General features: G+C 44.5%; 1 protein-coding gene across 1 annotated transcript in view; it reads right to left on the bottom strand.

Moving 5' to 3' along the window:
- The window catches only part of QARS1 (glutaminyl-tRNA synthetase 1), a 950,222-nt gene that overhangs the window by 739,037 nt on the left and 183,725 nt on the right, over nucleotides 1-27,460 (bottom strand). The window contains exon 5 of the mRNA XM_069643299.1: nucleotides 8,555-8,619. Coding sequence (XP_069499400.1) covers nucleotides 8,555-8,619 — 65 coding nt within the window. The remainder of the gene's footprint in view (nucleotides 1-8,554; nucleotides 8,620-27,460) is intronic.

Below are 27,460 nucleotides of genomic sequence, written 5' to 3'. Positions count from 1 at the left end.
TGGACATTCCAAAAGCAGATGTGTTTCTCTAACCATAGAATTATTGCAAAATCTTCAAAATAACTGCTTCTGTAGCCAAACCATATCAGAAGCATCACTCTAGTCCTCGTTGGATTTAACCGGAATCTCAGAAAAGTAGAGCGTGCCGCTCTACTGGCATAAATTGACAGATACAGGTCTAAACAGTCCTACTTTTGATGGTCAGAAATAAGATGACTCACAACAGGGTGCACATGAAATTTCACAACAGGGTGTGCCCAATCAGCCTTAAATAGCCATGTTTTCACCCAGTCAGAATTGTCAATCAGGTCTTTCTCTGAACAGCCAACCTCCAGCAGTGTCAAGTGGGCGAGCTCTTAATGTGGCCAAGGCAACTGGGCTCCTGCCAACCAATGCCTCAAACAATTCCCAGAGTGAATCTTGGGTCTGGACAAGCGTCTTGCTAAAAAATGGCATGCATTGCCACAGTGCTCGGGCCTTAAGGGAGAAGTCCTAGTTCATATCGAATGCTTGAATGGGGACAGACTAAGGAAGACTCACTCTTCGCCAAATAATGGCTTCCAAAGTCAGGAGATATTCAACTAAAGCAGGATTGTAAATCTCAATCCCACATTGTAATTTTGGGATAATCTTGCCTTTTTAATATTTTATACAAGGTAAAAGATAAAGCTTGCCGAATTTGGCACCAACTTATTGCAACTGGGTTGCGAGTTTTACCGCTTTGGAGTGTAGCCATGCGCAAATAGGAATGAGTGATGGTTTAGCTATAATGTGGAAACCCAAATAGATAAAAGAATCAATCCTCTACACTGGTATGTCTTGTGTATTCCATTTATAAAAAAGGTACAAACCTACACCTATTAGAGATTTCCATTACTTTGGTCTTAGCGGGATTAACCTTCAGTGCATTCTCACAGACAAATGCACTAAAAGCATTAAAAATCCGCTGCAGGCCAACAGGAGTAGTGTCAAAGATGAGAAAGTCCTGGGCATATTCTGTGTCCAGACCACCTTATTTTGTGCAATCTTAGGCGATGCCAGGGCCTCCGCTTGTAACGGAGGCCTATATGTGACATGTATATGTTGTAAAGACAGGGGGCCAGAATGCACCCCTGTTTTACTGCTCTAATCATTATTGGGCGGAATAAGTTGCCATGATGATTAAGGCAAACTCGTATAGATGATTCTTTGTGAAGCCCAATAAGTAGTCTGAGTCCCAAAGGGATTGCGCATTTTTTGCAACTTGCCCCAAAGGTGAACTTGATCCACTGCGTCAAAAGCCGAAGCCAGATCTATGGTGGCCAAGTAGACTGGTCAGGACCCTTTTGCCCATGCCATACGTTTGAGTGTCCCCATCCCCTTCCTGAAACCTGTCTGCCGTCTTGCCAGAAGATGGTTACCATTAGCTCATGCTTCCAGAGGCTCCAACAATATGGTGGAGAAGATTTTAGAGTCAGCATAGAGGATGGCAATGGGCCTATAGTTCTGCAGGTTGTCTCTTTCCGCTCGTTGGTAAATGGCAATGATGAGCGTTATCCCAAGTAGGAGGAAATTGCAGGGTTCGAGCAATGTCCGTAAATAGATGTACTATTTCACCCCACAAAGGAGGATTAGTTTTAAAAAGGCGATTTGAAAGACTATTGGGACCTGGCACATTAGAGTTAATACAACTAGTTATTACACCTGTACTATTAAGCTCCTAAAGGTCCAACATAACGCCTGTATCCTCAACAAAAGCACCACTCCCGCTCACGACAAGCCTAGGCGGGGGAGATGCATAAAGAAGTTTAAAATTCGACCCACTTGGCTTCCCCAACAGCGTTGACTAAAGTTCCAACCGACCCAATTCCTCTAGATTTAATGAGTGACCAAAAGGAGCCAGAGTCCTCGCGGATCAACACTGACATGGACTCAGCGTCTCTGCAGGAGAGTCGCCATTGTAGCGCGCAGCCAATTCTTGTGGACCTGTTGAATCGGTCTAATAATTTCGTGCTATCGGCAGGGCATCATTACTAATGTATCTTATAGAACTCCTGACTTACCGTATTATGACCAGTTCAGATGCATATACATGAAGATGGGAGAGCCTAATCAACCTGTTTCCACCATTCCCTTGAGATGTAGCACTTATTATACTACAAATGAAGAGCTCAAAGTTGTCAGCTGAGAGGGCTGCCTCCCCATCATGCACTGACATATCCGCCAGCCTTCCCATAAATCCCTCGTTGGCTCTATTAAGTAGGGATGAGTCCAGTGCAGTCTGATCCCATGCAGGTTGGGTGTAACATTAGGTCTGCCTGGAGTCAATTGCTCAGAGGAGGAGTCTAGGGGGAACAATTCCTCTGGAGAGAAATGGGCAACTAAAAGGGAGTGATTACTGATATCCATAGGTAGCTCTTCAAAATACACACATCTTTCCATCCCCACCCAATAAGAAAACTAAGTCTATTGTAGACAAACTCTTTCAGATCGTCCAAGTGGATGAATACGGGATGTCTCCAGCAATGGCAGGTGGTTAAGTGGGCATGGTCCCCCATACAGTCTGAATTTAGGTCCCCCACCTCAAGGACCAAACCTGCCGGGATGGCGTTTAGCCAGTCCGCCACACAGCCAGTTACTGATTCCAAAACAGACGCAAACTGGCCCATACCCATGTGCCAATAGATGTTTAGCATCAGGATATTTAATGAGCTGAGTCAGATGTGTGTGAGCAGTATGCCAAAAAAAGGTCCCATGAAGAGAGAATTTCACATGTTGAAGATTTAATAACAGTCACAAGGCTGTCATATGGGTGCCCCCATTTGCACCATGCTGTGCTGCTTGATGCAACACCATATAGCCAATCAATCGCGTAGCCATTTTAGCCATGTCTCTTGAAGATTAATTGGGTGCTGTCCCAGTCAAGACGCCAGCTCCCGGTTGTTATAAAGATGACATGGCCTCTGGTGTTAAAGCAGGCAACCGAGAACAATTTTGCATTTTTGTCTTGCAACTGGCTAAAGACACATGGTTGGCTGGGCATGAGACACTAGTCTAGCTCGGAAGGGATAGTAAAAGCGAACACCAGTCTCTGGATTCCTCTGAAGCTATTATTTTCCTTTTCAGGGTCATCACTTGGTCTTCTACTGATGCTTGGGTCATGGGGTGTAAGTCTGCTCTTCCCACGTTTTGAAAGGCCAACCAGGGTTGCCTGTCCAGGTGGTGGTTTAGGAACACACGACCCTTGCATATCCTAGCCATCTAAGACTGTTATTCCAGTCAAAATCGGTGATCTACACTGCCCTAAAAGGACAGTTACCTGATCCATTCTGGAGATGTCTGAAAAGAGAATCCTGGCAATGTCACTAGACTTGATGCCTCCCAAGGCAGGAATGCCATGCAATAAAGAAAGTTTAACGATTCAAGATTGCATGGCGGGTTTCCAGTATGGCACTTTCCAAGAGACTCAATGGTTCATCTTGGGGCCGCGGTGGACGAGCTCCCATGGCCAAGGAGAGATTTATCAGACCCATAGGGAAGCGCTGGGGTGCCAAGCAGGTATATAAGGGCTTTTGGCGTACTTGAAGATCAACAGTTGCGCTCTCAACAGTCCCAGCACTGATTGGAGGATGTGAGCAGGCAGGCGCGTCACCAAGTTTTGCCAGCAAAGAAGATTTCAGCACAGCTGAGTTGGATAGGCCCTGGACCACCCTCTCGCTTTGTTAATCACTCTGGATGAAGGGAGGCAGGGCATCTGCCCTGGTCTCCACAGGAACAGCCACACTCATAGCTCCATTTAAGTTGTGATAAAGCTGTTTTTACCGCCGTTTGAGCATTTATAAGGCGTTTATAAAGCTTTTATCCCCCACACGCCAATTTCTTTTTGGACCATATTTTGCATTTTATTCTGCGTCGGGCCCTTAGATAGTTTATTCTCCATTGATCCCTGGTGCGCTCCAAAGGAACTGAGTTTGATGGGGCTATAGCCAAGATCTCTTCTAAGGAGGCATAAAGCCAACACTTCTTGCATAGAGGCGTCCATCACTTCACAGTGAGGGGCTTCCATAATTGCCTTTTTGTCCTTTTGAATTGCCCCCAGGAACATGCCCCCATGAGAGACAGCCCATACCCTTGCCATTTTAGGGTCGAATGGGGCTTGTAATCCCACATCAGGTCTACCAGGAACAGTGGCAAACTGAAAACTCTGGGATAAGGCCTGCCTCATTTGCTTTTGTCCTGGGCCCTTGGCACCCTCCAAGTGCTGATGGTTGGTGGGCCACAAGAAATTCCCGAGCTGCAGCGCACACTTGGCTGTTGTCAAATTTAAAGAGTAAATATTCCAAAAGGGCTGTATTGAACTGGTTCATTTCGGTGCATAAATCAACCTTTTCAGCCTGTAAGCCATTGTCCAATCTCCTGAACACTGCTGACAGCCTCCTTGGAGGAAGCGGGTTGGGAGACGAAGCTGGAGACAAGGAAAGAAAAAAAAATCTGTGCCCACGGTCTGCCGATTCAGGACGCCAAATACATAAATCCTGAGTATCGCCCAGGTCTGGTGGTGTGTTTGCCGTAGAGGCCTCCTGGTAATTGGTGTTGCTGTTTGTTCTTCTTAGACAGATCCCTTCTGTCAATTTAGCCAGATCCGATGCAGCACAATTCATTGCAGCTTCCTGTCCATAGAACAGGAGACTGGATTAACCAGAGCCGGGTCCGGTAGTTTGCTGGATTCCGAAACCACACGTCATTGCAATGATTTGTTGCTTCGATAGGCCGCATTCCTGAGGGCGCACAGTTGTTTTGCTATGTTGTAATAGCAAGTGGTTAGTCTTGCTATTATAGCTACTTGCATTTACAGCAGCTAAGGCGCCTGCCCACTTGGGGGTGGCAACTGTTGCCTGCGGTTGCGTAGAAACAGTCCAATGCACTGAAGCACATTTAGCAAGGTTTGGTCACAAGAGAAGGATTTGAGGGAGTAGTCAATGATTTGGGTTAGGAAATGTCAGTCGCTGATGGGAATAACGAAGATATTGATCAACCCCACTATTTCTCCCTTTTCCCTTTCTCGTCAGGTGCAGCCAGTGGCTGAAATAGTACGGCCCGAGTTGGGACTGCCTCCAACCCCACTTGTCATGGTGGGAGGGGCAGGAAAGCAGCCGCCAGCATTTCTGCATCCGAAATTGGTGTGAGGTGAGGGGCAGCAATTAACCCCTCACTCCGAAGCTCATAGGTCATGCTCAATGGAGAAAGTACAGCGCAATCCACACAGTCGGGTAGAGGTTGTTGCTGTTAGTCTATTTAGGCTGGCTGTTGATGGTGCAACAGTCTATTTCGTGGCACAGAGGCTGGGGGCCTGCCTCTCGACTCCGGCCCACAAACACCAAACAGAGCCCGCACACTGCGCGCGCTCCGCTCCAAGTGCAATGGTTTTAAGAGAGAAGTCCACCTCCATGTGTGAACAGCAAAGAAAGATTCCACAGGTATCCACGGGGTGTAAGAGCAGAAAGATATGCTGGTACTGCTTAGTCAAACAGCGCATACACCGCAGGAACTTTAGACTTCCCCAGTTTCAGCAATTTCTTGTTTGCACATCTAAATGCAATATAGGTCCATTAGCACATTTAGACCGAGATATGGACATAAGGATGGAATTAAGGATTGTAATAACCAATTGGGGAGTGTCTCAAATTATAGACTTGAAAAGGATGTCTCCCTCGAAATGTTGCTTGTACCCCCCACTCACCCAAACTCCCTATATACATGCTTTAACTTGACTGCACAAACACCATGTACAAGACATAAGACAAGGATTCCCTATAAGCTCCACCTCCAACTGTCATTGACACAAAAGACAAAATAAGGAAGCATATTCTAGCCAGCCCAAAGAGGTCACTTGTCCCCTTAATGTAAAATGTGTACTGCCACAGTGAATAAAAGAACCACCATGTAGTGCATGAAGAATCCTACAAAAACAGCAAATAGATGAACAATTGACAATCACAAGCCTGTAAACGCTTATAAATGAACGCATTAATTGTAAACAAGTTAATCTTCCCTTTCACAAAAACAATGAAATCCGTGCAGTGGAGGCATGAAAGGTAGATGTTACTCTCCATAAAGAGTTTTAGTCTTTAAACGTTGGCATTCCCAAAACTTAAATGTTTAACATATAAACAAAATAACTAAATAAAAAGAATGGAACCTTAACTCCCCCTCACAAATGACAAGTAAAGAAAAGAACATCTGCACAAAGGTATACCTTTACAAAGTACACAAATGGTGAACATAGTATACAGGAATCATATTTTACCTTCTGCGCATCAAATCTTAAAGTAACGTCTGCATCAGGCATCACCTAGTAGGTAGGAGCTACGCCTGGGGAGCTAGGGCACAGCAGGCCACAAATGAACTTGCGCCTTTGATGCAAGTTTTTTGTGTCCTCCCCACCCCCATCAGTTGCACTCTGGAGTCAAATATAGATGAATCGTTGTAGTTGGTGGTAATCAAAACATGCTCCCTTAGGCTAAGTGCAGGAGCTAAATCGCTCCCAGCCATTCTGGGCACTGCAATAAACTCAAAACAATATGAACTAATGCAATAAATAAAAATACACCTTGTATGACATGACCTCAAAACATGCAGTCAAAAACAAACCTTATACTAACTGACCCTAAAACATTACCTACAAAGGCACCTTAGATTGAACAGTATCAAAAACTACAGCCAAAATTACATTTTCATGAAATCACCTCACCACAAACAATGAGTAAAATCACTAGGTCACAGCAAAGTACCATACAAAGGACAAACTTAAAAACAAACAAATTTACCACATTCACATATGAATCCAAAAATAGTGCACATTTAAAGACTTAAACTATGGGCATTGCCTTCCCCTGTCAATTCTCAGCATGGGAAAGAATAAACCTGCTGGGGGAAAGAAACTTTAGTCTGGGCCAGAGGCTACCAAAGTAGGGCATGCAGCACATCTAGGGCAGATTAGATTTCCTAGTGTGACGCTGCAGAGGCGGTCCGAAGACCAGCCCCTGAACCAAGGCCCGTGGGTACACATTTCATGCATCATAAAGGGTGATATAAAGAATTTGTAATACTGTGAACACTGGTTGCAGCCCATCCCCCAGATACGGACCCCCCCCCCACCACCACCACCACACGGGCCCTAGAATAAAATTGGAAGTGCCGATTGCTTAAATCTGGAACCAGCCAGCTTCGAAATCAAATTGGTTTCATAGACTTGCATCTCTTTGCATCAATGGCCCCAAAACAGTTAGAAAGGAACAGGGATCCAACTAAACCAATTCTGGGGTTCCCTTTAACCATGACTTACAACAATAGTATTTACAGTGAAGGCACACTAAATAAAGCTTTTCATTACAAGGGCATGCATAACTAGCAAGATCACGCAACAGGGACCCAGTTGGTGCCACCTGGGCATTCAAATGCCAAGAAAGAAAACAGCACAGTACACCGAGCACCATCCCTGGCACCTGTGGGCCAGCAAAGGGCACAGAGACTTGTGTCTAGGAGTCTACAGCGGTAGCAGCTACGCACTCTCCTTCTAAGAACTCGTGCCATAGCAACAGGACTTTCTGCGTGCAACAAATTCATTTCTGCAGAGATAATTATTTTGCTAATAACTACTTACAATGGTTAAGATCCCAAGGGCAGACTTACAGTTAGCAAGTGGAAAGAATACACCCCCTAGGGCCAGGAAAGAAAGCCTGGGAGTCAAAACAAACACAGGCAGGCATTTGTTTACATGTTTCTCTGTATCCAATGGAAAGCAAATAGCACATCTCTGTCCGAACATCGCAATTTCTCTAAGCCAGTATAACAAGATGTGAAATTGTGAAATGAGAAGAATTGTTTGTCCAAATACAATGCTGTTGTCGTATTCATTGGACACGGTTTACATAAATTGAATGAACTAGCCCCCTGTAGTACCGGAAATACACAGCTCGCCACTTAGTTTGTGATCAGCAAAGCAACTGTTGAGCTGAACAAGCAGCTAGTGCCACTTCCTGTTCAGTTCCTCAGACGGGAGCTATTCCTGTTCAGTTACCCTTGTCTAGTCAGCCGAACCACCCTGACAAAGGATCACAGAAGCTAATTGAGTCGCCTCCCCCACTGCACAGATTTGTGAGGGAGCTATGTGGGACAGCACAGCAGACATGTCTTCCTCAGAGATTGCACCTAGGGATGCTGGGAAAGAAGACCATAACATACATGACAGGGGAGCAGCGTGGAGCTGGGTGAACCAATGCTCACAGGGACTTCCAACTTCTGAGCAAGAGAAGCATCCAAATCCTCCTGCTGGTGATATGGCCACAAACATGAACCACGCTCCCCGGCACACAACATTCAGATTAAGGAAGGCGTGATTTGGGCCAGACAGCAAAAGCTGTGCTAACATTCTGCACATAGCTGGGCAATTGCATAATATTTCGGTAACTGCCCATAAGTGACATGCTTGTAAATTGGAATCTCCAAATCCACCAGCTTCAGGATCTTGCCATCTGGTTCTGTCCTTGAGATGAGACTCACCAGCTCCACTTACCTGCAAGTCAACCTCATTTTTAATGATCTTCCCGTCTGCCCACTTCAACTTGCTTCTTGCCTCCCCTATAAAACAAAAACACATTGTACCTTACTTTTACTGAACTTATTTTGTAAAACAGTTAAACGACATAATACATTTTTCCATGTATTTCAATGACGACAGGTTTTAAAGACACGATTCAGAGTATCAAAAGCCAAAGCATAACAAGCACTTAAGTGATTTTAAAATAACACTTCCAGCTGCGAACCCTTGGAGCCAGGGTCTCCACAACCAGTAGATAATTTATTTTGAAGTCTGAGCCACTTCCCCTGACCCTTCCCTCTACTCTTCCTGAATAGCAAACAGGCAAAGTGTGTGTGCATGGTAAAGGTGGAGCTGCATCTGGATTTGGAGGACTTGGGGCAGTATCGGTGGGAAATTTGTTTTGTGGTCATAGTCACCATGGAGGTGCAAACGATGGCCAATTAGGGGAGGGGTGCATAATGCTGCAAAGCCGACCCTGAACCCTTCAGTCTCGTGTTTTAGATTTATTTCGGTTTTGATATATGCAATGCCATTTATAACGCACCTGTACACAAGTGTTTCAAGGCGCGACAAGACGAAGGGAGGCCAGGAGGACATAACCACCATCTTACTAGGCCATGTATCATTCAGACTGTGCAAGAGCGGAAGGGGAGAAGTGACAGGGGGTGGTGGGGAGTGCAAAATAGCTATTAAGGGAAGTGGCTTGTAAGTGCAGAGAGTCATGGGACTGTAGGGTTGCAGATACAGTCCCTTAAGTGGTTGGGAGTCCCAGAGGCAGTGCAAGGGCAACCAGTCGTGCAGGAGCCTGGTCCCGTAAGTTCAGTGGGTGGCCAGGTACCCAGTATGAGCAGCAGACAGGGCCATCAGCAAGAGAGGGAGAGAGAAGGTGGAAGCGAAAAGGAAGGTCTAGAGTTGCTTCCAGAACCTTAGGTGGTCCTGCTCAAGAGAGGGCAGGGAAAGCTGTTCCAGATGGGAGCCCCAGCCGGGCAGCATTACTTTGCATGATAGTAATTGTAGGATTTCAATCCGAATGGGGAAAATAAAGCTACAGTTGTAAACAGCATTTGTGCGTTTGTATAGAAATAAAAGACAACCTGAGTCCCAGTTTGCAAGAAAAAAGGAAAATCCAGCAATACGTGTTACGGTTCATGTTAAAACTGTTTTTTTATTTGAAGATAGAGTTCTTTGTTTTATGGCAGTAGTAGCCCAATTGTATTAAAGTGTAATATGACATTTGCTGTGATATGAGGAGCCCACCTCTATAAGTGTCCCAATACAGGAATTAAAGTGATCACAGCATTTTACATTTAGGTAAACGTGAGAAACTACTGGCTGCATTCCTGTGCTTGTCCAGTTACATTTCCAAAGCCACGCAAAAATGTTAAATGACATGTAGCATCAATGCTAAGACTTAAAAAACATGGTTTGAGAGTTCTGTTTCAGCCTACATTTTACAAAACAAGATTACGAATGAAGTAGTTGGTGTTAAGTGATCAGTATATATTTATATATAGTATATATTTGTGATATATATATATAAATAGGAATAATATAGCTTGAACCTAGTTACTAAGTAACGGATCACTGTGCAAAACAGGTTGGTGAATACAGAGAGAGCACATCGAAGAGAGTCATAGGATGGGAGAACAACAGGGTTGTAAACAAATCGTATCTGTGGAGAACCTGTATGCATATGCTCAAATTCTGGTTGGGGATTTTAATACTAGATTGAACAAGTGAAATTTATGAGCACTGTTTGCTACATAAAATTGGTAAAAACACCATGCAAACAATCCTCTAACACATGGAAAATTCCAATAGTTGCCTGGTCACCAACAGTACTCTGGATTTGCCTGCACACTGCTGGCACTGCCACTGTAAAGCACATGTTGATGCCATTCCAAATAATCTGTCCATCATTTTAAACCATTTTTGTGATGCTGCAGCGCTCAGTATGTCAGAGCTGTATATGCAAGCCAGAAATGGCCAATTGGTCCTGCACTAGAATGATCTGCATGATTCAAGCAGGGAGAGTCAACGAGCCTGTTCTCTGCAATACTGCTTCCTTCATAAAGAGCAAATGGGTGGCAGGTTTCAACCAATTATGAATAAGTCGCCCACCCCCCTCTACAACCATACTCTTTGCTCAAAATGTGTATATTGTCTGGTTGGTCCGTTATATGATTCATGCACGTTTAGAGTCATCACTTTAAAGTTGAATGTTATTTTAACCCTGTGATTTACTTTCTTTTCATTTAACTTGATCACATGGTTTCCACGTTTTAATTTGTTCAATCTTGCCAATTCGTTTGCCATACAAACCTTTAAGGCTAGTCTACAAATTAGGCTTTGGCTTACTTTTACCTGGTTGAATTCTGGGACCTAGCATGTCAGCAAGTTGCATGAATTGAGGATATCCTAAACTGCAGTGGTTTTTTATTTTGACAAAACAGAACACTATATGCTGAATAGTTTTAAAACCGTATAACAAATTGAAATACTCCAGATTCATTTTGCACATGCAGACCCAACAAAAAACAAATGAACTACCCTTGTTGAAATCCTGGATGCAGATGCACCATCCAACAAAAGGCGAAAGATGTACCATTACCCTCCAGAGTGGGAAAGAGTCCACGAAAAAAGAAAATGTGCATCTTTGATCTATGGTGCCCAAGTTACATTGGGGGAAAAAAACAACGTTGAAAGTCTTTTTGCAATTATGCACACAAATTACAAAAATACATTTCCTTAGAGCAAGCGGTCAACAATCTTATGAAGTAGGTAAACTAAACGCTGCAATGAAAATGCTCTTAGGGGCATACTTCAAATTTCTAATTATATGAAAAACAAATGTACTTTAAGAGATGGTGCAATTGCGAAGGGCGCAGTGACTCATGGCCGAGTCTGTTATAAGAGATTTTAACACCGGCCTTGTATTTATATCTGCCATGTAAGGTGTGCATGTAGGTTCAAAAACAGACGAGGGTATCTGCACGATCAGCAAATGTGATTTATCTCTGCGAATCTGCTTTTTTCCCCAGACAAACCTCCTGAAATCAACTTTGCTGCCATCTGACAGTATACGAGTGCTGTTGCATTTGAAAGCTCCACAGATTACTGGGGGCTAGCATGCAGTGTCAGCCCTCACACTAAATGTCTCGATTGGTTCCTACATTCTGATATGCTTGAGAATTTTTAGGAGACAGCAACTAATAAAAAAAACAATGAAATAAATGTACATTAATATCATGGTAAATGCATATGATGTTCCTTTTTTGTAAAGAGTAAATCAACCGCCCAAAAGAAATCTTGGTAAACACTGATCATTATGGATATCACCAACCCAGTGGCTCTCGCCAGGAGCTCCCACTATCTTCCAGTCTACCCCAGCACCCCTCAAACCAGCACTTGCTCTCGGGAACCCTTCCCGGAACAGCCTGAATTCTGGTCCTCCCAGTCCTCGCACTAGTTGACTCCTACCCCTTTACCCCTATCACTTGCCCTCCTGGTCCCCCCACCTCGGCACTAACCCTACCTGTTACTTCTCCCCTGCCCCTCATCCCATCCCTTCCGCCGTCACCTGCCCCTTCCCCCTGCACTTGCATGTTCCGAATGTCACAAGGCCTAGTAGGACCATTTTTATTGTTTCTCCTCTGCACCACCGCCCCACAACCCCACCCTTTTGTCTTGTGGCCCTGGAAACACTTATATAGGCGCCTTACAAATGTTCAATAAATATATTGCGCATTAACTAGAAGTAGACAGAGAAGTCTACCTTAAAAGATTTCATAAACTTACTGATGCAGATATCCTGAATGGAAATGTGGCAAAAAAACGATGTCCAAGTCCCTTGATCCACATTGGAAAAGGCTAGAAACCCCATGGGCCAACCCAAGTTCCGTAATTGGCCTCAGAAGTTGTTAGGGAGAATTCTAAAAATGTGCTAATTTCTCAGAGCCCCCCAGCTGGACTTCAGGACTTTATCTCTCCTGTATTTCTATTGTGAAATTTGACCCTGTGTTTTTTTTACTTTGGAGTTTGACAAACTCCACAGGCATCATCTTTACATTTTGACACAGCACCTTCAGTGCAGTGGCATAGGGAAGTCTTCGATTTCCCAAAGGTTTAAGTACCTTCTCTTGGTGAAACTGCTGTTTCCAAGAGCAGTGAAGTGAAATGGACTTTACTTACATATGTAACTTTCTAGACCCAGCACACACTATCTTACCATAGGGTGATGGAGGGGTTACTTACAATGCCCTTCGTCTAGTTTCTCATGAAACATTTTTATGTTACCCTTTCAACAATTAATGGCTGGTGGCAGTAGTTCACTTTTTACTACCACTGTGTCTTTTTGCTGCGTTTGCAGCTACAGTAAGGCACAAATGGGTGACCATTTTGTCAAAATGGCACCGGTCGTCTTTATGAGCCATTTCTTGTTGGAAAGGTCCCTCGAGTTTCACTCAACGCGCCAAACCAGGTTTGGTCCCTTTGTTCATTTTATCTTTGCCAGGATTCACGAGTATGTCTGGCAGGGGGGCAGGAAGTGAGGGTGGTGCCCGAAATGCCTGTGCTTAATCCCCTTGGTTACAGGAATGCACCAAAAGGTGATGGCCGGCTGGCTGTTCGGCAAAGTCAGCCACCCTGCTGTGTGATTGACAGCTAGGCTGGAATGAATGGGAGAAACCTGCATAAAAGGCTAGGCCTTTTGGTTTGGAAGGCAGAGTCGACTACTGGACGAAGGAATCCGAAGAACTTGGAAGAGACGCCTGCTGCAACTCCAGGACCGTTGGTTTGCCTGGTGCAGCTCTGCTGCTGTGCTGAAGCTCCGAATTCGCCTCGACTAGAGAAGCCCTGTAGGGATTACTTATCCCTTTCAGTTGGTGGAACCAATCAACTCTGAAGTAAGCCCGTCTGGACATCCTCTCAGAGCTGGCTGTATTTCCACTGCTGCTGGACCCGAAGTGCCAGGGAGAGGAACACCAGATTGTGTGAGTTGCTTTTAAGTCGGACCCGAGCGCTAGGAAGATTCTCCAGACTGCCCTGATGTAGGACTGACCAAGCCTGAGCCACAACAGAGTGCTGGACCCCAGAAGCAAGGCAAGTCTGAAGTGGTATCCGAGAAACGCAGAGTTGCCATTTGCGGTCAGATGTGAGGAGCTGAAACACAGAAGGACCGCTGAATTGAAGTTTGCCCATTTCTGCCGCTAACCTTGCCATTGCAGAGCAGGTGTCCCCAGACGTCCTCCCTCTTGTCCCCACGACAGGCTTAGGAACAGGTTCTGCAGAGATGTACAGGAACAGAAGCCAGCTGGAACCATTTCTTCTAAACAGAGGTACTGTACTGTACTGTAAAGCCCAAGAGAATTTACCTCTTGTTTAGCCTTACTTGCTTTCAGTTGAGACCCGTTTTGGTTACCTTGCAGAGTTTCTAAAGCTTTGCCCCTCAAAAGCCTCCTCTACAATCTTTTCTAAAAACATTGTGCAAGACTTTTTACCTGCCTGCAAAGAAGATCTTCAGCTCCCCTAAACATTGTGCAATTAACTTTGGCAGTCCTGGCTCCCTGAGAGACTCCTTTACCTCAGACTTTGTGCTTTGGTCTTTCCCCAGGAAAGGGTCAATTTACTCTGCATTGGAAGTTTTTAGAAGTACTTACCGGTTTGTGGATTATTTGTTGACCTTTGTTTTATTCCTCTATTCTATTTTTTACACCAAACTCAGTATTGCTCTAAATGTACCAGTGATAAATCAATGTCCACCATGTCCTAGCTATTAAAGTCATCGGAGCGTGTAAGAAGTGTCTGTGTGCCATCCCCAATGGGTATAATCTGATTTAGAGAAAGTGTGTTTTGAAGTGTATTTTAATTGTTACATATATTGCTTGCTTCTGAAGAAGGCTTACACAACTGAATGAAATAAATTAATTGTTTTATGAAGAAACCTTGAGCATAAGTGTCTATTTTAATAACTGCTACTTTGAAACTGTCACAACAATACTGCTCACATTGACCCCTTGAGATAAGCCTGACTGCTCAGCCACACTACCAACCTATGTAGTTCAGACTTATACCAAAGGTTGGGTCCCTATTGCCAAGAGGTCAAGGTTATTGCAGTGCACCCAAAGGGTACTGCATACAATCCTGCCTAACGGAAGTTGACAAAAACCAAGAGTGCTACACCTCACCATCGCTTGAAATACAAATTTCATGTCATCAAAGACATGCATTTCCAAAAAGGTAACCTTAAAACCAAGATAAAAATCCCCCAGCATGAACCAAAGGTTAAGGTATGCAACTTCCAGATAATCCAATCATGTTCATTACAGGGTCATACAGAATACATCACACCGAGCAACCAATCATTGCATGTTCTTTTTCTCGTTTTTTTTTGCCAAGACAACCCGTTTCCTGTACGCTGAGGCATCCAAGGGTATGGAAAATCGAATGTCTCTTCGATTCTGCTAAAATCACCCCTTATTTATGACATTTATATAATGGCCAAACCCTGGGGTATCACAGCATTTGTTCAAGATAAAGGTTACAAAGGTTGTCAAACATCTATCATACTTAAAGGCTGAGGTGCCCATGAGAAGCATGCTAATTCTGAGAGGATGAGAGCACGTGTGAGCGTGAGGCAGTTGTTGCGGGCCAGGAATTGTCTGCTCAGTGATAGGAGTCGGGAAGATCGGGTGTAAGCCATGGCGGATAACCAAGCATTTATTTCGTCATAGTTTGTTCTGCTTCTAGGTGGACTCCTAGGGTTTTGACTCGGTTCAGGACAGGGATGGTGGTACCATAAATGCAGAGGGCAACGAAGGAGGGGGTCCAGGTTTTTTAGGGGGTGCCTACAATTAGTTTGTCATTCAACCAAAAGGTGTGCAGCCATCCTATTTTGTATGGCGCTGTAAACTGAGTTGATTGTGTTGGTGTCCTGGGCAAAGTTACCCGTGATAGGGATGAGTATTTCGGTTTTATCTGCAGAATTGGTGTAGATGGCAACCAAAGAGTCAAGAAGGTCAAAGAGGTTTGGTATATGTATTGTATAGTGTGGGGGAGGGGTAGAATCCCCGTGGTATTCAATCATTCGACTCAATCACTATGATGACCATTATGCATATCCACATCGGATCCAAACATGCAAGCTAGCCACTCAAACACCAAAAGTAATGCATGACTCCACTATGGAATGCACTAAAACTCACTCTTCGTAGAGACATCTGTCCCGCTTCTTACTCAATCACCTAATCCTATATTCCTAAAATAATTGTACTAGTGTCCTGGTTCTCGGTTCGCTGTCTACAGTTATGCCAATCACATAGCCTCTGATTCGGAGGTTAATCGCCCACTACTCCTGCTGTCCAAGTAAAATCTGTGTGAAGAGTTTTTTTGGGAAACACCAAGCAATATCATTATGTAAATAGACGACCCAAAGAGGACCTTTCATACAGTTTGGCATCCTCTGCAGTCACACTTAAATAGACGTTTGTGGAGGACAAAGTGTGAAGGCTAAAAGCACAAACTTAAATATCTGGCATAGCAGTGAAACATTACTTTTTGGGCTTGCAAACAGATACCCCAATTTTGGAACAGCCTCTGCCATCTTATGAGGCCACCACTCGCATCTGGACACTAGCTGGACCAGGCCACAAGTAGCAAACAATCTGTCTGGGTGAACTGCTCAATTTCTCCCAGAAAAACAGATTTACACTCCTGCCCTTTCTGCACCACTTCTTCATGAAGCTCTGAATGGCTCTGCAAGAAGAGTGCAGTGTGCCTTGAAATTTAACTTTGATAGCAACACTTATGGGGCACAGAAGGGAAACATTCTCATACTTAATCTGGCTTTAAATGATAAAGCTGTCTGAAAGTCAAAGTGGAGCTGCAGAACATTGTAGAACCAACAGTCTAGGTTTGGTCGCAAGCATAGAACAGAATCAGTGCCCATCAGTGGAGACAGTCTAAATTAGTGGGGCAGATTTGTCTGCAAAAAATGCGCATTTCTTATCGCACATTTTCAAAATTCTCTTAAAATCTTGAAATGTTTGGTCAGTTCCAGCAGATTTCCCCTCTTAAATATAAATTCTTTTAGTATGAGACGGAAAACCATGTGTAGGTATCCACAATTTATGGGTAGATTTGGACTGCCTCTAGCCATCAGTAATGGACGACCAGAGTTAGGAAGTGGATGAGACCATCACAGGGGATGCTTTTATGGTTAACGTTTCACCAAATCCTATAATCACCATCCCGTTATGCATCTACTTCAATAGTGAGATGCCAGAACCCCAGCACCTCACTGGATTAAGTCCTTCGAGAACAATGAGAGCTGGGTGCTGACAAAGCACCCATATAAATGTTTAACTACAACAGATAATTAGTTTGGTCCATATGTAATGTATGGATGCAGGCATTATCTCCTTAACAGACTCAACCATAACTGGGAAGAAACACTGCTGTGCACATGATGGGGGAGCTGTGCAAAATCATATGGGGAGGGGTAGCATTGTGGGAACTGCTAGAGTTCCAAAGAGTGGACTGGACTTCAATTTTACTACTATTACTAAGCACTACCAATAACACGCCCCTCCACCCACCCCAGCCCTAAGAAGAACTCATGTACTGCCATTGAATGTGCAGATGTATATGAATACCATGTCATGTGGCACTAGGCCCCTTTTTGATTAGGATATTTATGACTTCTACAGTCCATGTGCCCCACATACATCTCTCCATTCTACCCTCTCATCAGCCTATTCACCCCTACACCCACTGTAAAGGCACCCTACCCAGTGACTGCCCCCAATCTGCATTGCCTCCTTCGTATATTATTTCTATTCACAATGATATCCCTGTAATTCAGTGAGGTATACTACAAAATACAAATACTGTCTATCAATCTCTTGAAGACCACCATTCGCGAGTATGGACAGCATTAAAACAATGCATATAGCCTTACCAAAAGTGAGGGAGGGGGCTGTCATTATAGATGCTCACCTTCAGCCATTAAGAATTCATGATTGTTTCCAAGTGTATGCTGTGCTAGGTGTTTTGTTGGCTTTGCAGAGCAAATCAATACAGGTTTACCTCTTTGAATCAGGTAGTAAATAGTTGCTGCACCATTAGTCCAAACATATCTAGAGAAGAGGACGAGTGAGTAAACGCAGGGGCACAATGTCATGCATGTCTTTTTCCAATTTTTTTGGGGCAGTACTTTAATGCCCAATTTCTAAGGAGTGTTTGCCTATTTTTTTGGAAGTACAAGCATCCAATACACCTCATATCAGTAAATCAAAATGTGAGTGCATGAGATTATGGCGATTTGCCTTTCTGGGTAGCACATGGCAGTTTGTCTTGCTTGGCTCCATTTAATGGGTTATTGTGCGTGGTTTTTCTTTAGTTGTTTGGGTCCTCCTGCGTGTTGGTGTAGTACGAGCAGCCTGGAAGTGTGTGTCAGGACAAATGCACGCACTTTGCCTGCAAGTTTGATGTTACACTTGATTGTTCAATGATCTTATGGCCCGCCTCTCAGGAGGTGCTAATTTGGACATGCGTTTCCCTCTGCGTGAAATTGTATGCAACAGTCTGGTTAAGGGTGGAGTCTTAGTATTGGGGTCAACTGCGAATTCACTGAAATATGCTGTTGCATAAAAGAAACCTAGTGTTCATCCGAAAAGTGGTGAACATATACATATTCCAGGATACGGTTATGTTCTGAAAACGCAACTTTAGGACAAGCGATATCTGCTCCACTCATCTGTCAGTTTCATTTATCTGAAAAAGTGTTGGGCAAATGTGGGAGGTGGGCTTCCCCACCGACCTTAACGGTTACTTCATCGTCCCTTCACAAACAATAAGTGACCAAGACAGGAGAATGCCTTTGTCAAGATAAGAAGCATTTCACTTTGCAATTTTTTAGAGGTCTCGGTATTTCTTTAGTTTTCGGATTTTTACTGCTGGTTTGGTACTGTTCTAATGAATATATTGTATTTTTTAGCATTCAGCATTTTGCATTCTAGATTTGTACGATTGGGTCTGTAGTTCTTGCAATTGCTTAAATTACACAATCAAGATCTAGTTGACACTTCAGGAGACCAACATATTTCCACAACCCAGAGGTTAGTGAATAGACTTTCCACTAAAGGCGATAGCCACACAAGCAATCGCCCTCAAGCAATCGCCCTCAGAGTTGAGCGGGGACCAGAAAGAGGTGGATTTTCTTGCATTTTATACAGCACAGGAGGAACAGAGATCGCATACTTGATTGCCTCAGTCAAATCCACTGGGGCGATAAAGTAGTCAGTGTCTGGTTGCAGGGAAACTGGGTAGAAGGTGAACGTCAAACCAGAGTGTCTGGGCCTGGGATGAGAACATACTTTTGCTCTTGATCTGAATTTGAACTTGGAGAAAAGAGCTTGTGGATCAGCAGATCTCCTCAGACAATCCAGATGGAGGTTTGCTGCGATGTGGGGAAGGAGGTTGGGGGGACATTACGTAACCCTTTGAATATCAGACAGCACAATGTTTACCCAATCTGAACATGAGCTCTTTCCCATGCAATACAGTGTAAAGTTCACATTGCTTGACATTGACTCTTCACAGTTCTAAATTATCTCCAGAGGACAGTTTTCAAACCTTCGGATTACCACCCTGGCCAAGCAAGAGGTCCCCTTCATATGTACTTTAGATCAACTAGGGTAGGAGTGGTTGGGTGGAGAAGGCCAAACACATGAGGTATGCCGGTCAATAGAAATACAATATTGCAGTATATAGAGCAGAATAAACTGTTGTCCACTCTAAGACTGCGATTCACTGGTACTTTGAGTTAGTAGGTAAACAGTGGTATACTGGCACTTAGCTGGTAAATTACTTTCTCTCTGGGCGAGAGGCTGAAAGGTGTTTGTGTTTCTAGGGGCCCTGTAATTATTGCTTAGACGTTATTAGGTTGCATATTCCTTAATGTTGGGATATTTTTCCAATGTTGAAGATTGATTTACAAGAAATCGGTGGGCCTAAGAGGTCCTATGGGATTCTGCAGTCAATTTGTACAAACTTCAGTGAAGAGTTTTTGCAGTTTGCAGCCACCCAGAGACAGTCGGACACCAACGTTATCTTAAGGCCCAATGTATCCCTGTGGGCAAGTGATGACAGAATGCTGGATCCTAGTTCAAGTTTCAGTTTCTTCTATCGGAATGCCTTGTGTATAGCCTTTGGCAAATGTCCAGTTTACAGAGGACAAATGCTTGTGGCTCCTGAAACCCTGGAGTGGTCTAGAGTAACTGAGTGCAAGAAAGAACTGCAACCTAGTAGATCACCACACAATCGTTTGGGCCTTCAGTGATGCATGCCAGCGAAGAACAGAAATGGAGCAGAATTTTCTCAGGTAGAAGGAATGGAGAGGTAATTTGGGTTTGCCATGGCAGGGATGCATTCCTCAATTTATAGGCAGGCCAAACGTCATTTGGCGCTTTCAAATTAGTCTAACATTGGGGGAGGGTGTTCCACAGCAAAAAGGGTTATAGTGGACATAAGAGCAAAATGAACCCCAAAAATTGAATTCCGTCCTAGCCCCTAGAAACAAGTCTGAAATGTCTGAGACTAAGCCCCCAAGCAATCAGGCAATCCAGTCTTAGCTTGTCCGATCTTCACTGTCCCTGCACAGGGGGCTCAGTCGGGCAAGGGCTATTTTAATGCTCTAACTTTGTTAGCATTTTGTGCCAAGGAGGCTGGTATCCATGGCTACAGACTCCCATCAGACCCTTTGCTGACACACATGAGAACAGACCGATGCAAGTATACTGTACTGGATTTTAGATGGATGTGCAAAGCTGTCCTCAGGGTACACCTTGTCCATACACTAAACCATAAATCAAAGTCTGCTACTAACCAGTCAGATATTCAAAACACCTACAGTATCTGGACAAGACCTAGCTATATGGTATGCCCTCCCCAAGATCAAGGGGTCACTGCGCAGCACATCTGTAACATCTGCCTCCCTGGTGAGATCTAAGTTTATGACTAATCAGGGAAAAGATGCAAAAAACTGAAAATAATAACAAAAATGCAGCAGGGTCACTACACAGAGGGGCAGTAGGGACTGCATCCATAGATTTTTCTTTTTTTTACTTGGATGGGTATACCAGGAATACCAGCAGAGAAAAGATGAGCAAATAAAAGTCAACCATGCTATAATCTGCAGACAAATCCAAAACTACTAGCGATGTAAAGTTACTGATGTGTATGAGAGCGGCTTTTGTGAGAATGGTACAAGTAAGCTTTAAGACAGTGTGCGCAGTACAAGCAGTAGGCAGTAGGAGTCAGATGTTTAAATTGACAAGGGGGGGTCCTGGGAGTCTCTCTGCCAGACATTAATCCTGGTTACGAGAGACTTACCCAGAGTCTTTAGCTCACTATCTTTCACAGAGAAGAAATATCCCAAACATATCAGTCTTTGTCCTGCCCTGGGGCAGTCAAGCACCGAAATGCTAGGCAATTCTCCTCTGAACAAGAGTACCACAGAAACCCCAGACACGTGTTTCGGTCTGGTTGGACCTCATCAGTAGGGAGGAGCTGTGCCTCTCTAAGAATAGTGAGCAAGGGGTCCATGTCTGGATTCCCCTAGGAGTCAGATGTTTTTTGGAATCAAGTCCTATGCAGCATAGAGCAGATCATAACCCCTTTGGAGGCAATAAAGTTGGCATATTCCGTGTCTGTTCATGTGATATGCGCTTTAATGTTAGTTACATAACTTGCAGCATGGTGCATACATTGGCACATTGTGTATTCTAGTGTGGCCAAAGCAGCAGATCTGCTCTCTAACAGTCACAATGGCTGTTCAAGAGTACTGCAGATATCGCTACTTCCAAATGTGTGCAATGTGGTAGATCTTGCCCAACAGAGAAAGAACGTCAGGATGCAACACTTGCTGCACACTACTACCTAGTAATCTCAAATCTAGGTGTGTTAAGATCTTCCATTTTGTGAAACACATCCCTCGCCTCCCAGTATCTAGGAGTCTCAAATGAGAATGTGTTATATCTGCCATTTCATGAAACATAGGTGTCTCCCGTCGTCTAGGAATCTCGTGTTGAGTTGTTGTTTTCACATCAGCCATGCTGTGAAGCCTAGGATTTCTTCAACTGTCTAGAAATTTCGAACTTAGGTGGGGTCTGATACTGCCCATCCAGTGGGGCTAGACCTCTAGAAACACTATCAGGGATCCCATAACATTAAAAGGCATTGCTCTATAAACCACTCTAAAACCTAGGCTTTCGTGTGAAAGCCCACCCTACTGCCTTGACCAGGTGCCATAGACTGGGTAAATGCACATCTAGCGATGTAAGCCAGTTGGAGGTACATCTCGGACACAATCTGGCGCTCCCTTCCCACTGGTCAGAGCAGCACGCTGGCACACCGGTAGGCTGCATGGGACCATCCAGAGCCGAACTCTACCACCAACACAGCCCATCACCCCATCCCTGCACCTAATAAACCTGCAAACCTTACACCTCACCTATCCCATTCTTTGCCAGGTCACCCCACTCACCATGACTTGCTATCTCCCCCAAGTAGATCCCGCTCCGCTCAATTAAGAGCAGCAAGATGGAGAAGGGGAGCAGAAAGCATTGTCCCCCTGGCACATACTGGACAACACAGCAAGTCATATACAACACATGTCAAATGCCACTCTTGCAACCAGGCATTCCCCCGCAGCAGCTAACCACACCGTTTCCGAACATAGCACCTCCAACTTGCGCATCCCCAGTCTCAGCGCAACAAAAGCAGCTCTGGCCAAAACCAAGCTCCTCAGCCCCTCACACTCCCACACTCACAACCCCTGGACTGTCCAAAAGCCACAGAAAGGGCCAGAACAAAGGCACCTTATGCCCCTCCTAGCATCACCCATTCTGCAGCCCAGATCGCAATCTCTGCCACCACACTATAGGGCGCAAACCTCTCCCACATTTAAATGAATCTCCCACTACCGCTGTTCCACTCTCGACATTGCACCTCCGCACCTCCACCCCTCACCCGCTCACCCTGCTACACCCACCTCTTGGCCCTCCCTCAATCCAGACGCCCCCCCTTGCTCATCAACGCCAGGCAAGTCTGAAAAATACCACATCTCTGACCATCACAGAAGAAAACCCAGAACATCATTTAATTACTCAGACCTGGTTTGCTGACTAAGAGCCCATCGCGCATGAGGCATCCCCACCCGACTACAACCTTACTGTCTGGAAACAGACCACAAAGGGGTGGAGGACTTGTTATACTACACAAATTCCCAATAATAATTGAGAACACTGCAACCACCACCATGGACTACAAATCCCCCTTAGTAAAAGTCAGGAGACAGAAGGAGGTGCCGGGCGGGGTGGGGAGAACAAGCCACCATCGGTGCAGCAAAGGCATCCGCCATCATGGTTGAGCATAATGCTCCACGATGAATGAAAGACCAGTGAAGCCCCACGATGATGGGGCAGATCCACCACCATAGCAGAGTATGATAAATAGCCGTGTGGTGGTTTAGCTGCTCAGCGAGACAACTGTGCCTGGTCGTCATGTTGCTATGGTAACATTATGAAAGCCAAAATAATGACAATTCGATCTATGTCCAAAAGATGTTTTGACTTCAAGTAGAAAATGGTCTTGCCACCATTAACTAAATTGGTTGAAAAGTTTGAAACGTCGGATTTCAAAGACTGACAGAAGATTCTAAACTATACGCCCGGTAATCACAGGTTTTGATTAACTAAGAAGCAAGAACATGCAGACTTTTGATTATAGAGAGATTAATGAAGCTACTAGGTTTCTCCATCTGTCTCCATTATTTGGTCAAGTCCCCAGTGTTCCTATGGCACAAGTGATATACAATCTTTAGAAACATGGAGTTTCAGATTTGGAAGAGAGGCTATTTTGGACGCCATCAAAAACACTAAGTATTCTACGTCCATTGGCATGGATATGAAGGCCACAATGACAATAAATCAAGATTCATGGTCCGACATTTTGTTTCCCTTATTCTCTGAAATCATTGAAAAAGATCTGGGTCCAGTATTGTGGCAAACAGCTTGCATCATTAAAGTGCACAAAAAGGGTGATAAGAGAAAGGCTGAGAATGATCGTCCTATTGCGATACTGAATGCGATGAACAAAATCTTTGCTGCCTTGCTTTTAGAGGAAATCAAGAACTGGGTTACATTCTCGGAGCAACTAACCAAATAGGTTTTCAGAGACAAATGGGGACACTAAAAAAAAAAAAGTGTTATGGCCTTACTTATTGCAAAATACTGGCTATCATCAGTGGAACTCTGGCCCATGACCCCCCCCAGGTCACAACTAGTTTGATGGGATTGATAGTGCACCCCCTAAACTCATTGCATATCAAATCTGCAACAGTGCTTTCAACCTACATCTTTTTTTTTTTAAGTCTCTTGGCTTTGCAAAACCTGTTCTGGGGAACTCTTCACACCCCCAACCCCCCCAGGTATTTACCTAAAACTGACATTGAAGCATTAGGCCAGCTTAGCAGATAGGGAAGGACTGTTTAAGGTACAAGGCAGGGAATATGGCTATTAGTTTATTTCCTTTCTCCTTCACTTTCCTTTCCTTTTTGCTTGACTTAATTGAATTGCTGTGCTGTCTCACTTTGAGACCAACTGAACACGTATGCAAGTATGTTCTGGTGATACACATTTTTCTTGCGAAGTGTTAATGGCTTAATAAATTGGTATATTTCTGTACCTCTGGACTCTGTTTATACATAAACTGTACACACAAATCTGTACAAGTCTGCCTTATTGTTCACCAAGATGGGAAGACTGTCTACACTGCTAATAGACTTGTCGAAGGCTTTTGACACCTGCACTAGTGAGTCATGGTGCTCTAAACTTTGTGTTCTATGCCCAAAGGTATGCTCAAATTTATTCCATAACTCCACGCGGACTATAAAATTGCAGATTAGACTTCTGAATAGTGGTGACCCCATCTAGAGCAGTAAATGCGTTGATAGGACTTCAGAAGGGAAGCATTTTTGCTCACTTGCCATTTAATTTGCATCTTTCAGAAATAAATTAGGTATGGGCCAATACGGATGGTTTCACAGTGAAAGTGAGATCTAGGGGTCTTCATTGGATGGCCTTGGCGGACAATTTAAAAATGTGTTTAACACCTTTAGGACTGCAGAGAAAGCATTATGCGCGTACGCTGGTATTAACAATTCAACTGTAAATCGGTGAACATCCAAAATATTAGTCTTCCCCCAAGCCTAGGTCCCCAAAGGTCATGAACGTGCTTGGTCAGGCTCCAGATTATAACGAATGGACAAACATCTTGGCTTTGAATTATCCTACTCTGGCACCATTAGTAAATGGAGGACAGATTGAAAAATAAAGCTAAAACTTAAACCGCTCAATTTAAAAGGATTATAAATTCTGTAGGTTCGCATTAATGGCAGCTATTAAATACTACAAATTGCAATACAACACCTCCCATTGCAAAAAGCACCTATGTTCACCGAGCACCCAGAGTCAAGAGCGTAAAAAAAAATATCACCTCACCTCATGAAGAACATGAATCCTTTTCAATACCCACTCCGTGGAGAGAAATAGTGACAGCATCTTTGACCACCTATCCTCTGAGAAAGCGGACCTCATTTTTCACTGAAGTTTGGTTCTTAGACAATTTTGCACCAATCGCGCACAAGGCCTACCACCCTGGCTACTCTCTTATCTCCCACAACAGATCTTCCCGAGGTGGCGGAGTAGCAATCCTCTACAAGGCATGCATTACTTACCGTAATAGCATTTGATAATTGTATCTGCTTATATTCACATTCTGTGCATATGGTCCAACATCCAGTGGTAACCGCAGAGTATTGCATCTTGTCTTTCGGGGACCGAAAGGGGACGTCGGCATAGGCGTGTCTGTAACACTATCCCTTATGACGTGTAGTGTACCCAACATACCTCACGCGCCGAGGTCCCTCCGATTGTAGTCCAAGGCTATAGAGAGTGAGTGCATAGAGAGTGAGTGCATAAAGAGAAAGTACTAAAACGTCTATGTTCCTTGCACCCTGAGCAGGAGGTAGGGAGGGCGCATGTGAATCTAAGCAGATGCAATCATCAGAAATGCTATTACGGTAAGTAATGCAGGTCTTCTGATGCTTGTTAATTTGCTTAGAATCACATGCTGTGCATAGACTAGCGAGCAGTACCCGGAGATGGAGGTGGGTTGTGAGAAGGAACAGTAGAGAAAAGAGGTCTTAGTACTGCTTGTCCCACCTGAGAAATGGACCTAGAATGAGTGTCTAGGCAATAGTGTTTTGTAAATGTGTGTACAGAACTACAGGCTGCCGCTTTGCAAATGGACTCTAGGGGAACATTGGCAATGAATGCTATGGAAGAACCAGTGCCTCGAGTAGCATGTGCTCTAGGCGTGAAGGGCAGTTCTCTCTTAGCAAGAGAGAAACAGTGTGATGCATTTGACAATCCACCTTGAGATAGCTGATTTAGAGACAGGATCCCCCTCTCTACCAGCTGCCACTGACATGAAAAACTGGTTTCCCTCAGTGGTTTCTTTCCAGGTAGAATATAACTGCCCTGTGCACATCTAGTGTGTGTAGGCTTCTTTCGGCTATGCTAGAGGGATTCTGGAAGGTAGGTAGTTCAATCGATTGGTTCACATGGAACTTCGAGATAAATTTAGGTGCGAATCTTGGTTGAGTGCGCAGAACTACCTTATCCCTGAGGACTGTAACAAAGGGGTCTAGCACAGAAAGGGCCTGTAGTTCGCCAACCCTTCTGATAGAAGTGATAGCCACTAGGAAGGCCGTCTTATAATTAAAGTCTTTTAGACTTGTTTTATGCATTGGCTCAAAGGGAGATCCCATGAGCCTTGTTAAAACCACATTTAGATCCCATCCAGGAGCTGGGTGAGAAATGGGAGGATAAATCCTCTTAACCCCTTCCACGAAGGCCTTAATCACCGGTATCCACCACAAAACTTTTTGGTGTGGTGTGGTATAGGCTGAATGAGCAGCCAGAGGAACCTTCAGGGAATTGAAGACCAACCCTGTGTCCAACAATTGGGTTAGGTACAGCGCAATGAGTGTTGGTGAGCAATCAATGGTATGGTATTACAGCAGATAAACGTTTCCATTTGCTGGCATAGCAAAACGGTCGTCAGGTTTTCTAGCTTCCGTGAGTATGTCCATGCACCTCTGAGAAGGTTCTTGGTGTCCAAACTCTATTACCTCAGGAGCCAGGCTGCTAAATTCAGAGTTTGTGGGCATGGGTGTAGGGTCTCCACCCTGTCCTGAGACATGTTGTACGGGCAGGGTAGTTTTACTGGTGGGGAGAGGGACATTTTACTTAGATGAGTGTGTTATCCAGAGACCGTTCCCCTTGGAGCGGGGTTCTGGGGCACCTGGAGGTGTAGTCTTGGCATTGGGTGTTTCTTCTGAGTCGCGAACAGGTCGATCTCTGGGAAGCCCCATTCTGCGAAGACATTGGACACAATGTCTTAGTGCAGACGCCATTCGTATTCTATGGGCAGAGGGAAATCTGTTGAGCACGTCTGCTAGAAGATTGAGTTCCACTGGAACATGTTGGGACAACAGAAACATCTTGTGTTTGAGAGCCCACATCCAAATGTTTTGGGACGGCTTACGTAGCCCTGGAGAGAGAGTGCCCCCCTGTTTGTCATGGCTGTAGTTCTGTCTGTTCGAATCAGCAGTGTCTTCCCTTGCAGTTGCATCTGAAATGCCTTGAACACCGCTAATAGCTCCAGTAAGTCTATATGGTTGGCCGCTACTTGTGGGGACCACACTCCATGCACTGTCTGCTGAAGCAGGTGAGCGCCCCATCCCGTGAGAGATGC

This window comes from Ambystoma mexicanum, chromosome 2p, assembly GCF_040938575.1.
Source record: "Ambystoma mexicanum isolate Mex_15411 chromosome 2p, UKY_AmexF1_1, whole genome shotgun sequence".
Classification (NCBI taxonomy): domain Eukaryota; kingdom Metazoa; phylum Chordata; class Amphibia; order Caudata; family Ambystomatidae; genus Ambystoma; species Ambystoma mexicanum.
Note: the sequence above shows the minus strand (reverse complement) of the source record. Positions and strands in the feature narration are given on the sequence as shown.